The sequence below is a fragment of the Schistocerca serialis genome, chromosome 1 (assembly GCF_023864345.2).
Source record: "Schistocerca serialis cubense isolate TAMUIC-IGC-003099 chromosome 1, iqSchSeri2.2, whole genome shotgun sequence".
Taxonomy (NCBI): Eukaryota; Metazoa; Arthropoda; class Insecta; order Orthoptera; family Acrididae; genus Schistocerca; species Schistocerca serialis.
The window spans coordinates 592,009,966-592,022,789 of record NC_064638.1 but is presented as its reverse complement, the minus strand read 5'-3'; the positions used below and the strand labels follow the sequence as shown (position 1 = coordinate 592,022,789).

General features: G+C 41.9%; 1 protein-coding gene across 1 annotated transcript in view; it reads left to right on the top strand.

The window, feature by feature from the left end:
- Positions 1–12,824, top strand: part of LOC126457933 (zwei Ig domain protein zig-8-like) — a 173,781-nt gene that overhangs the window by 130,807 nt on the left and 30,150 nt on the right. Inside the window, exon 3 of the mRNA XM_050094648.1 lies at positions 2,626–2,836. Coding sequence (XP_049950605.1) covers positions 2,626–2,836 — 211 coding nt within the window. The remainder of the gene's footprint in view (positions 1–2,625; positions 2,837–12,824) is intronic.

Here is a 12,824-nt window from a genome sequence, read left to right as displayed (position 1 = left end):
AATACAATCACGCTGTGCACAAGCAGCTTCTAATAAGATTAGAGCCGCTCTGGAAGGGATTGAGACAACATTTGTGGAAGGTTAACAGTGAGACAATGTTCGCTGTAGGTTTCCTCTGTCGAAGGAAAAGGATGCCCACGGAGTAGCAGATATTTGCCTCAACTCACAAAAAAAGGAAATGGACTAATAGGAAATTCGCCTGTAAATGATGGAAAGTTTTGCTAGAGATACATGAGATTTCTCAGAAACCACCTCTATTTCCAGAGACAGTGACTACCCTGTCTAACAGATATGGAGAAAAATTTTGAGGTTTTTTCTTGAAGAATGTTTCGTCGATCTTTTGTTTAGACTCAAATGAGAACCTATTCTTTTATTAGGGATTCTTAGAATGATTTATCAATTTCCCTAGGGTATCATTTTTCATCACGGTATCATTGTACATAACAGGGATTCATTTATAATTTGACTATCTGTTAGTCGTTGCTTCCCTTACATATCAGTAGTTTTTTTTATGATGAGAGATAAAGGGTAAGAAAGCTAGCTAATTTTACGAGATGTCTGTGTATGTAATGGTAGAGAGACGTATGTATAAAAAATGTATGCAGTTCCAGTGTACAGTTACATAATGAAGGCGTTTCTGTTATTTTGTTATATGTCGAATCTGAATGTATGCATTATACTTTCTAATTATATTTTATAAAATGCGTCGATTCATTAAATTTGTACAGAAGTACAGTCTTTAGGTGATTCTCTGGCTCAATAGTGATGTGAGATTTTACCGCCAGAGGAACACCATTTTAATGTGTTATATTTTCTTCATCCATCTTCTGTGATGGCTAATTTCGGATTAACATAGTCAGATAACAAATCGTAATGAAATGCGACCTCTCCAAAAGCCTCTCACTTCCCACATGTAAAGGTACGACTCTCTGTTTGTCGTACAGCGTTTAAATCACGCCGTCGTTGCAAGTCTTCAGGGATCTTTGAAGCTACAAGAGACGCGTGACATTCAGCACCTAAAATGTGAGGCATTTGTGGCTCTTCTACTGTCACGGTAGTTCTTGAGGCCACCTGACGTTCTGCATCGAAGCCCCGGCGGACATGGGACGGCTCAGAGTTTCCATTAAATTTCGCAACCTGAGCTCTCTTAGAACTCTGCTCTGAATCAGATTTACGTTTGCGAGGATTATAGTAGCAGTTTTACTTAGATGTTTTCAGCCTGTGCCAGATGGTCTAGAAACTCAGTGTCATAAACCAAGCGCACAGTAACATTGAATATGTACTGTAACGACATAGTCAACGGACACTAAGATTCGCCTATCATCACGCCAGCGTCGTGTCTGCGTACCACTCTTGTGTACCATATTTAAAAATGTTAAAAATTCTCAAAAGGATGCAACATTCTAAACTAGCCTATGGTCTTCGTGAAGGTTGTAGCTATTCCGTACCAAATAACTACAAAGAGCGGTAGAATCCTGGAAAACCTAACAGACGGAGTTACTTTCGTACTTATACTATTAATAAGGATGTGAAAGTATGGACTGGTATGGATTAAACACGCTGAGGGCTGCATAAGCATTGTATTGTAGCTGTTACCCAAATCCGCGTCACGTGCCAGTAAAATAAAATGAAATGTGCGTATGGCTTTATTGGCAGGGAGACAGCGGCTGGGATGTTCGGTACCTCGGTCAAATTAGTTTTATTTGAGAACTCTTCGGTGACTCCCACGTCTATGATTATAAAACGACGATGAGGACAACGCAAACATCCAGACGGGAACAGAAAGAAAGACCTTAGTGGGAAATAACTCCGGAGATCCATAATCGTAAAACAGTATCGCTCATCACATAGCCATGTGCTTTTTAAGGAAACTTGATCGCAATACAAAAATTATAGCACTTCCATGTAGCTGAGCGACAAAATGGTAACGAGTTTGTGACCGACATTAGTATGAGGAATGTTAAATTATTTTCTATTTGTTTACATTTAATCGCATTATGTATAACATATCAAACAATGTAAGCATTATCACAAATATGATAAAGCTGAAAATAGTTATTGTTCCGTATTTAGCGTTGTATGTTTCAGATTAATAAATGCGTTGTAATACACACTTTCTAAAGTAGCATATGGCTTTCCTCAGCGAAATTTTATCAAAACCTCTTCTGAGGTTCAGTTTTTTCGCATTTGTATGGGTTCTTAGAATCCTAGTTTGTTCTAGCTTACATCCCGCATATAGTCTGTTGTCAAGGTTTTTGATGGTTGCGTTTTCTACGTTCTGCGAGGGTAAGAGACAACTACGTTTTATTGAGAGACGGCTTCTATGTCTAAAAGCTCCATGATCTTGCTTCTGGTATTTGTAATGTAATGAAAGTTTTGTCACGCGGTTTAACCCTTGTAGGTTAACAAAAGTTTTTTTTTTTTTGCGTCTCCTTTAGAATACTTCTTTGGCACATGATAATGATATCATAGTCACCAAACTTTCTATAAAACAACAGGAGACCAATAAATCTCATCACGGCAGCTGTCGCGGTTATTTATTTATTCATATCTGTGACTGTGTTAAGAAAAGCAGCCTTTAGTATTTTATGGAGCTGGACTACATTAGACTCGCTGCGCTTTCAGGTGTCCTGGGTACGACACCGCGACATCCACTTGCTGACGGTCGGCCGCTACACGTACACCAGCGACCAGCGCTTCGAAGCCTTGCACTCCCCGCACACGGAGGACTGGACGCTGCACATCCGCTACGCGCAGAAGAAGGACTCTGGCATTTACGAGTGCCAGATTAGCACCACGCCTCCCATCGGGCATCCCGTCCATCTCACCATCGTAGGTAAATTGAGTGAGGTACAGAATCTTTGACCAAACGATTTAAAGGGATGTGAGTTTTGCCGCACGAAGTGTTAGTCGCAGATGTCACAAAAATAATTTTGTTCAGTGATGAAGTTAAATTCGCTTATATACAACGTTTAACAGCTACAGTATGTTTGTATGGGTCTCCGAAGACCCTACAGCTAATTAGATGGATATACAGTGTACTAGAGCAATTCTTACATTTTTGTACAGGAATGTTTTGGGAGTGGTAAGTTTCGGGATTGTAGGGGATTAAACACTTCCAAACGCATATTTTTTGTTAATAATACAGCCCAGTTAGTAAGCGTACTGAGATTAATAACAACCAGAAATATATTACTTGACACCAAACCAAAAGATAAAGCAGAATCAGATATATTTCAGCAAATGCCATCTGTACAAAATTCATGATATTCAAATGAGCATTCCTTTTCAATAAGAAAGGACAGCACAAGGTAAATCAACAAGCCAACAACTAATTAACTACACGACTATGTTTTCTCATGCTGAGACATTAGAAGGAGCCACCTGTTTTACTTGGTAAAATTTTTTACAGCCAAGATCACATGAATATTCCTTTATTTGCAAACATCGAAGATCCATTTTAGACGGCGTGTAAGATATAATTGTTAACTTATACGCCGTTTAAGATGGCTCTATGGAGTGCTTTCAGCAATCAAAAATTCTGTGTATGTTTTCGAAATATCCCTTATGGAACTGCATGAGGCCAAACAGTGATAACATCAAAATACTTCGTACATCTAGCTCCAGCCACTTATGGACACAGTAATAAAACACAACTTAGCTTTGAAATGAACTGTTAATAAAAAAGCTAGTGTGTAATACAGTACAATTATTAGCAGCAACCTATCTCTAACTTCGTTTTAAAATTTATTTTTAACAATTTCCTGACGTTTATTCTCCTTCCTCATCCCATAAATGTGGCTTCGGAAGGCTTATCGGAAAAGTAAAACTGCGCTTCAAAATTTCTTCGTAAACGTGATTGAATGTACCCTCGCAAATAGTTTAAATATTTGGAATCTTCATATACTGGATTCCAAGAAGAATTTCTAAAAGATTTGTTAACAATTGCACTAGTCGAAACCAGTGTGCGATTCTTCGCCCAGTTTCTGTTTCTGTACTTGCTCGTTCAGTTTGTTCATCTTGTCCGTAATTTTGTAGTGCACTGAACAACAGTGCACTCTACGAGACACTCAGTGCTTGATGATCGAACACGATTATTGAACAAGTTCTTGCACCTTAGTCATAATTTACTGTTTAGTACTTGATAGGTTGTAGCAAGTATGAAAAGGCAGACCACATAGGAAAGACAAATGCTATTCGTGCGTACTCTGACTACAAACAGAAATCCGCATTTGACAGCTTTAGTTGCTATAGAAGGAAGGAAGAAAGGAAAATTAATTAAACGTCCCGCCGACAGCACAGTCAGCGACGAAGCATAAACTCGGATTACGGAAGGATGGAGAAGGAAATTCGCAGTGCCTTTTTGAAGGGAACCAATCTGGAGTTTGCGTGAAGCTATTTAGGTAAATCACGAAGAGCCAAAGTATGAATGACCGTACGGACACTTGGGCCGTCACTCTCCCGAAAGCGAATCCGGCGGGCTTACCACTGTCCCACCTCGGTCGGTCAATTCTTGGGAGGACTGCAGATTCCACATTAGTGACTACCGTTATTGACGTTTAAAGAAAGTAATGCTTTAGTTGCGTATCTTATGGTGATAATTACACTGATCAGTCAAAACATTATGACCACCGACGTCCTATCGATACAGCCCCGTACAGGCATAGCAGCGTCACCTGGCAAGGGATGAATAAAGACAACACACGGTGCATGTAGTATCAGTGAGCGCGCTCTTCGTGTGCAGAATGGGAAGGCGCGATCTATGTGAATCTGACCGTGGGCAGATGATGCCGGCTTTGAGACTCGGCATGAGAATTTCGGAAACTGGACCACTCGTCAGCGTCTTTAAGACGTAGCGAAACCGAGATGTCAGACGTCATAGGCTGGGCAGACTGTGTACCGAGCGCTTCTAACGACGGACTTCCGCAACCGACGACCCATGCAAGCGCCAATGTTAACGTCACGATATCGGCAATTACGACTGAATTGGGCGCATGACCATCGGCAATGGACGGTTGCACAGTGGCAGAGCGTTGCAGTGTCTATGATTCTCGTCGAAATGCCACGGTATGTTAACACTGCCATCCGACTGTATCAGTAAGTGCAATATTATTTCCCTGTGTTCCAATATCTGTAAATGAATATTAAAATATCGATAAACGTGAAGACAGTTTTTGAATTTTTTTGTTCAACTAAATAAGCCAACAGAACAGAGCGGATACACGTTGCAGGTTGCGAAAATTTCGGAAGCGTATGATATAGTTTGTTTATAAGCCGATGTATGTAATCATTCTGCGAGAGTATCAAATGTAGTCAACTTATGTCTCCCTCTTTCCCGCGTTGATATTAAGATACCTCGCGTTTTGTTGAGAGTGGGGGGAATAAAATTGAGAACGAACAATGTTCATGTATGTACCACGTAAGTCGAAATACCTCTTATTTTGTGGACGTTTGCAGACATCGAATCGAGGTTTTTTGGCAACTGGTAGTTTGCATGTTTTGAGAAGCACGTGACGATATTTATAGATAGTAAGCTGAACTCTGGCATTAATCGAAATATTAAAAATAGAACCGTTGTTTCAATGGAACCGTATTCATTTCATAATTGCATTCAGTACGTCTTGGAAAGATAATTGCAGTGATATAGCGATTGTTAATTTTTACCTTGAAAACTTCGCAGAAACATCCGAGAAATATAATGAAACTGCACAGCAATAAAGCCAGAGTCGGTTACTGAAGAGTAAAAACCATCAGGTGGAGCTCTGGTGCAAGACCAGGAACGAATTATTCAGTCCCATCTGTGTCCTTCGGTAGTTTAGCTTTTGCGTTTCTGGATGTTAACTTAATACTTACTGGACATATGTCTCCCGTTGTCGGAAAGTAATAGATTTTCTGACATTTTAGAAGTACATAACCAGGACTGAATTATTTGGCCTCACCTGTGTGCTTTGGTAGATTAGTTTTTGAATCTCTGCTAGTTAATCTAATTTATCTACACAACGTTTTTGCGTTCCGTGAGTGTTTGCAGTAGAGTTCTGCAGCACGAGTTGGTAGTCGTTTGTTTGCCCGCGTAGCGTAGTTTTCCACCGTCTGTGGTATGGATGATGACTGTGATTGCTGTGCGCAAATGTGAGATGAGTTGGTGACGCTTCGCTCTCGACTCCGGGATGTGTTGGCTCTGGTTACGCAGTCTGAGGCTGGAGTGGATGGGCATCACTGCTGCGGGCCGGAAGTGGAGATTCAATAGACGCCCAGCACTACCCACGAGACCGCCGCTCGGCCTGCATTGGTGGCTAGCCGAGTTACTGCTCTCGTTGAGGTTGTCCCCTCACTCGATGTGGAGTGGGAGGTGGCGTGGTAGGCAGGCGAACACATTCGAGGTGCTGTCTGTGGCTGTCCATGTCCCTCAGCCAGATGTAGTCGCTTGTGCTGCTTCAGAGTAATCCTCTTAGCCTGTAGAATCCTGGCAGTCACAGAGAACACTATTATTGGTAGTTGGTAGCTTTAATGTTACGTGCGTTGTGGGTCACCTAGGGACATCGCTCCCAACAAAGGAAAGCAAGGCACCAGAATTCACTCCGCGTGCATACCATATGGAGTCATTCCAGAGACTGAGTGAGTCATTCTGGATGCCATGAAGAGCACAGGGTGCAACTAACTGCAGGTGGCGGTTCATGGCAGTACCAGCAACGTATGTCACTTTGGGTCGAAAGAGATTCTCTTTCGCTGCGAACAGCTCCTTGAAGTGCTAAAGGCTGCCATTCTTGCTTTCGAGATGAAATCAGACCTGTCAATTTGCAGCATAGACGACAGAATCTATTCTCAGATGGATCTGTGACCGTGTCAGTTGTAGATTCCTCAACTTGCGCCCGAACTTGATGGGATTTCGGGTTCCGCTAAATTACAAGCAGGAGGCGCATACACGGGTAGCGAGCTCCATGTGGCGTGGATTTAGCGGTTTCTTAGGGTACGGAACTGCAGTTTCAAAGGATGTATGTCGAACAAAGAAAAAAACGTAGATCGGTCCAACAGTTGTAAATTGTCGAAGCTGTGCTGGGAAAGTACCAAGGTTACGAGCGCTAATAGAAAGTACTGATGCTCATATCGTTATTGGCATTGGAAAGCTGGCTAAAGCCAGAGAAGTTCAGCTGAAATTTTTGAGAAGGACCTAACGTTGTTCAGAAAGGGTAATATAAACACAGTTGGCGGTGCCGTGTTTGTTGTTGTTACACGTAGTTTATCTTGTAGCGAAATTGAAGTAGGTACTTCCTGTGAGATAGTATTGATAGAGATCATTCTTCGCATCTGGAATAAAATAATAACTGGATCTTCCTACTGTCCTCCCAAGTCGGATGATACAGTTGCTGGAAGCTGCCAAGGAAACTTGAGTCTCATGTGTCTGTTGAAACACTTGCCCAGTTGTTACAATTATAGTTGGTGGTGAGCTCAATTTACCCTAGCTATGTTGGCGAAAATGCATGTTTAATGGGGGTTTTAACGGAAAAAAAGTTTCACATTTTTGGATTTTTATCTGATTATAAAATTTGCAAATTTTTGTAATATAAAATGGTTCAAATGGCTCTGAGCACTATGGGATTGAACTTCTGAGGTCATCAGTCCCCTAGAACTTAGAAATACTTAAACATAACTAACCTAAGGACATCCCACACATCCATGCCCCAGGCAGGATTCGAACCTGCGACCGTAGCGGTCGCGCAGTTCCAGGCTGTAGCACGTAGAACAACTCGACCACCACGGCCAGTTTTCCGAATATATATATATATATATATTACTGATCATTAAAACTGCTACACCAAGAAGAAATGCAGATGACAAACAGATATTCAATGGACAAATATTTTATACTGGAACTGACATGTCATTACATTTTCACGCAATTTGGGTGCATAGATCCTGAGAAATCAGTACCCAGAACAACCACCCCTGGCCGTAGTTACGGCCTTGATACCCCTGGGCATTGAGTCAAACAGAGCTTGGATAGCGTGTACAGGTACAGCTACCCATTCAGCTTCATCACGATACCACAGTTCATCAAGAGTAGTGACTGGCGTATTGTGACGAGGCAGTTGCTCGGCCACTATTAACCAGACGTTTTCAGTTGGTGAGAAATCTGGAGAATGTGCTGGCCAGGGCAGCAGTCGAACGTTTTCTGTATCCAGAAAGGCCCCTACAGGACCTGCAACACGCTGTTGTGCGTTATCCTACTGAAATGTAGGGTTTCGCAGGGATCGAATGAAGGGAAGAGCCACGGGTCGTAACACATCTGAAATGTCACGTCCACTGTTCAAAGTGACGTCAATGCGAACAAGAGGTGATCGAGACGTGTAACCAATGGCACCCAATACCTTCACTCCAGGTGATACGCCAGTACGGCGATGACGAATACACGCTTCCAATGTGCGTTCACCACGATGTCGCCAAACACGGATGTGACCATCATGATGCTGTAAACAGAACCTGGATTCATCCGAAAAAATGACTTCTTGCCATTCGTGCACCCCGGTTCGTCGTTGAGTACACCATCGCAGGCACTCCTGTCTTTGATGCAGCGTCAAGAGTAACCGCAGCCATGGTCTCCGAGCTGATAGTCCATGTTGCTGCAAACGTCGTCGAACTGTTCGTGCAGATGGTTGTTGTCTTACAAACGTCCCCATCTGTTGACTCAGGGATCGAGACGTAGATGCGCGATCCGTTACAGCCTTGGGGATAAGATTCCTGTCATCTCGACTGCTAGTAATATGAGGCCGTTGGGATCCAGCACGGCGTTCCGTATTACCCTCCCGAAAACACAGATTCGATATTCTGCTAACAGTCACTGGATCTCGACCAACGCGAGCAGCAATATTGCGATACGATAAACCGCAATCACGATAGGCTACAATCCGACCTTTATCAAAGTCGGAAACGTGATGGTACGCATTTCTCCTTCTTATACGAGGCATCACAACAACATTCCACCAGGCAACGCCGGACAACTGCTGTTTGTGTGTGAGAAATCGGTTGGAAACTTTTCTCAAGTCAGCACGTTGAAGGTGTCGCCACCGGCGCCAACCTTGTGTGAATGCTCTGAAAAGCTAATGATTAGCGTATCACAGCATCTTCTTCCTGTCGGTTAAATTTCACGTCTGTAGCACGTCATCTTCGTGGTGTAGCAATTTTAACGGCTATTAGTGTATATGACTTATAAACTCATATGGGAAGTATTTTATTTTATTTCTTAAATATAATCTACACCGGTTGAAAATGTTAAAATTTTTACGCGCGTTACTTCAAGATCTAATAAAATTGATAATTTTTTTATGTATAAGGTCGTATCGATAAGAGGATAAGGTGCCAGGTTGAGGAAATTGAAGACTGAGAGACAAGAAACTTTCTTATGGCAAAGCCATAAGAAGCAGGCAGACAGACAAAATGATTGATGAAGTACAGCATATTATGGGATGGCCATTAGAAATAATACTGAGGATTTATTGAAGGTGAAGCAGGCAGTATGGACTACATCTTTCCATAGACTGTAAACTGATGAAAAACCAGTACACCACCTTTGCCCTCCTGGACCTGATTCATGATGCAATTGCCACAATGCCTAATACTCAAGAAGTTCATTCAGCTATAAACATTCCATCCCAGCAGTAGTCATGGATATCATAAAACGTATTTACAGAGACCTGGAAAATTTTGAATTAATGAAGAAATGTCTGCATGGTCAGACATGGACTTACCAAAAAATGTGTTTTGTTGGAATGAAGACACTAAAGCTGATGGGGTGTCGGTGATGCTGTTATTGCTTTTAAAGATGGCAATGTTGGTAGGGTGAAAGTGCTACAGCATATGCGAATTAATCCTGGAACAAACTGCGTCAGAAAACTTGAACAAGGTATGCATTGATAAAGCAGAGTAAGCAACACAGTTGGCCACTAAGGAGTCTAGAAAAAAGAAAAGAAGAAAGAACTTGGAAGAAGATCTAGAGGATGATACACAGTATGGTGCGGGGTGCTTCTGAGTCACTAAAAATAAAAAATTAAGTACATATTAGGTGAGTTACAGTCTTTTGAAACTTTAGAAACCGTTCCTGAAAGTTTTGATTTTCTATTGCATTTCACCTTAAATCTCAGAAACCACTTCGAGTAGAGTATTCAAATTTTACGGGAGTAATAACATACATATCCCGAGTCTACTGAACAAAAAGGGGAACATAATGTTAAGTATAATTAAAATCATTTAGAATAACGTCCAAGAAAAGTACACAAAATTTTAACCACGTAATCAAAAAATTGTATTTTCCAAAGCAGTTGCTGAATTGCAATTATTGTTGTTCAGTAGACTCAGAACATACAATTTAATGTCCTGTAAAAATTTCATGTCAGTGGCTACAGTGGTTCCTTAAATACAGGGGAGCCAAGTCACTAAATTTAACATTGTCGAGATAAGGCGTTCCAACTCCCCTGTAAGCTTAAAACATCATCTGAAATCGTGTTGAACGCATTCTCTGTAAATTATTTCGAGCAATTTGTTCATAAGCCCACTCGATCAGTAAACCGTTGTGAAAACACGCTCGGCCAAGGCCCAATCGCATATTTGAAGTGGTTGCGGAAACACACTTGACCTCTTAGCAACAAATAATCCTGAGCTAATAACAAGCACAAAAGCGGGTATTGGGATTAGTGAACACGGGGTTTTCATACCGATAATGAATACCATAACTCCCAAATCCACGAAGAATAAAAGATAGATACGCGTATTCAGAAAAGCAGATAAAAATTCCCTCTATGTTTTCCTGAGGGGCTGTCTTCACTCCTTACAAGTTAACGATGTAACTGTAGACCAGATATGGCTTGAATTTACAGAAATATTATCGACAGCAGTTGAGAGATTTATACCAAATAAATTAACAAAGATGGAACAGATACCTCATGGTACACAAAACAGATCAAAACACTGTTGCAGAAACGACGAAGAAAGCATGCCAAAATTAAACGAACGCAAATCCCTCACAATTGGGAATCTTTTATAGAAGCTTGTAATTTAGCACGGGCTTCAGTACTTGATAATTATAATAGTTTCCACAACGAAATTTTGTCTTGAAAACTGGCAGAGATTCTGTTCGTATATAAAATATGCAAGCGGTAAGACACAATCAAAGCTTTCTCTGCACGATAATAATGGAAACGCTATCGTTGACACCGCTACTAGACAGAGTTACTGAACTCATATTTCCGAAATTCCTTCACCAAAGAACACGAAATAGTGTTCCATAATTCGAATCAAGAACAGCTGCCACCTCTGTGACTTATAGGTAGATATCCACTAAGTAGTGAAGCAACTTAAATTACTTAATAAAAACAGGTCTCAGGTCTAGCTTGTATACCAGTTAGGTTCCTTTCAGACAATGCTGATGCAACCGCTCCATACATAACAACCACATGCAACCACTCGTTTGACGAAAGATTCTTACATAAAGACTGAAAAGTTGCACAGGTGCTACCAATATTCAAGTAAATCAACTGGAGTAATTTACTAAATTAGAGGGTCATATTATCAGCGTCGTCATGCAGCAGGATTTAGGAACATATATTGTGTTCGAACAATATCAATTACCACGAAGGGGTCTATTGAGGAACAGTCGGCAGGGATTTAGAAAACGTAGTTCTTTAAAACACAACTACTTCTTTACTCACACGAAGTGTCGAGTGCTATCGACATGGGATATCAAATTGAATTCCTATTTCTAGGTTTTCCGCGAGCTTTCGACGCCGTAGGTCACAAGTGGCTCCCAATCATATTGCATGCTTATGGAATATTGTCTCCGTTATCCGACTGGATTCGTGATTTCCTGTCAGAGAGGTCACAGTTCTTAGTAACTGACGGGCAGTCAACGAGTAAAACAATAGTGATCTCTGGCTTTCCCCAAGGTTCACTATGTGATCGAACGTATTCGGACTCCTGGCTGAAAATGACTTACTAATTCGTGGTGCCTTCCATCGGCAATGCTGGAATTCAGTATGGTGTTGGCCCACCCTTAGCCTTGATGACGGCTTGCAACTTCGCTGGCATATGTTCAGTCAGGTGCTGGATTGTTTCTGGGGGAATGGCAGCCCATTCTTCACGGAGTGCTGCACTGAGGAGAGGTATTGACGTCGGTCTGTGAGGCCTGGAGCGAAGTCGGCGTTCCAAAACATCCCAAAGGTGTTCTACATGTTTCAGGTCAGGACTCTGTGCAGTCCATTGCAGGGATCTTACTGTGTAACCACCCCGCCACAGGCTGTCCATTACGAACAGGTGCTCGATCGTGTTGAAAGGTGTAATCGTCATCCCCGAATTGCTCTTCAGCGGTGGGAAGCAAGAAGGTGCTTAAAACGTCAACGCAGGCCTGTGCCACGCAAAAAAACAAGGGCTGCAAGCCCCTCCATGAAAAACATGACCGCACCATAACACCACCGCCTCCAGATTTTACTGTTGGCACTACAAGCGCTGGCAGATGACGTTCATCGAGCATTTACCACAGCCAAACTCAGCCATCGCATCGCCACATTGTGTACCGTGATTCGTCACTCCATACAAATTTTTTCCACTTTTCAATCGTCCAATGTTTACGCTCCTTACACAAAGCGGGGCGTCGTTTGTCATTTAGCGGCGTGATGTGTGGCTTGTGAGCAGCGGCTCGATCATGAAATAAATGCTTTCTCACTTCTCGCCTCACTGTCATAGTACTTGCGGTAGATCCTGAATCAGTTTGGATTTCCTTTGTGATGGTCTGGACAGATGTCTGCCTATTACACATTACGATCCTCATCAATTGTTTG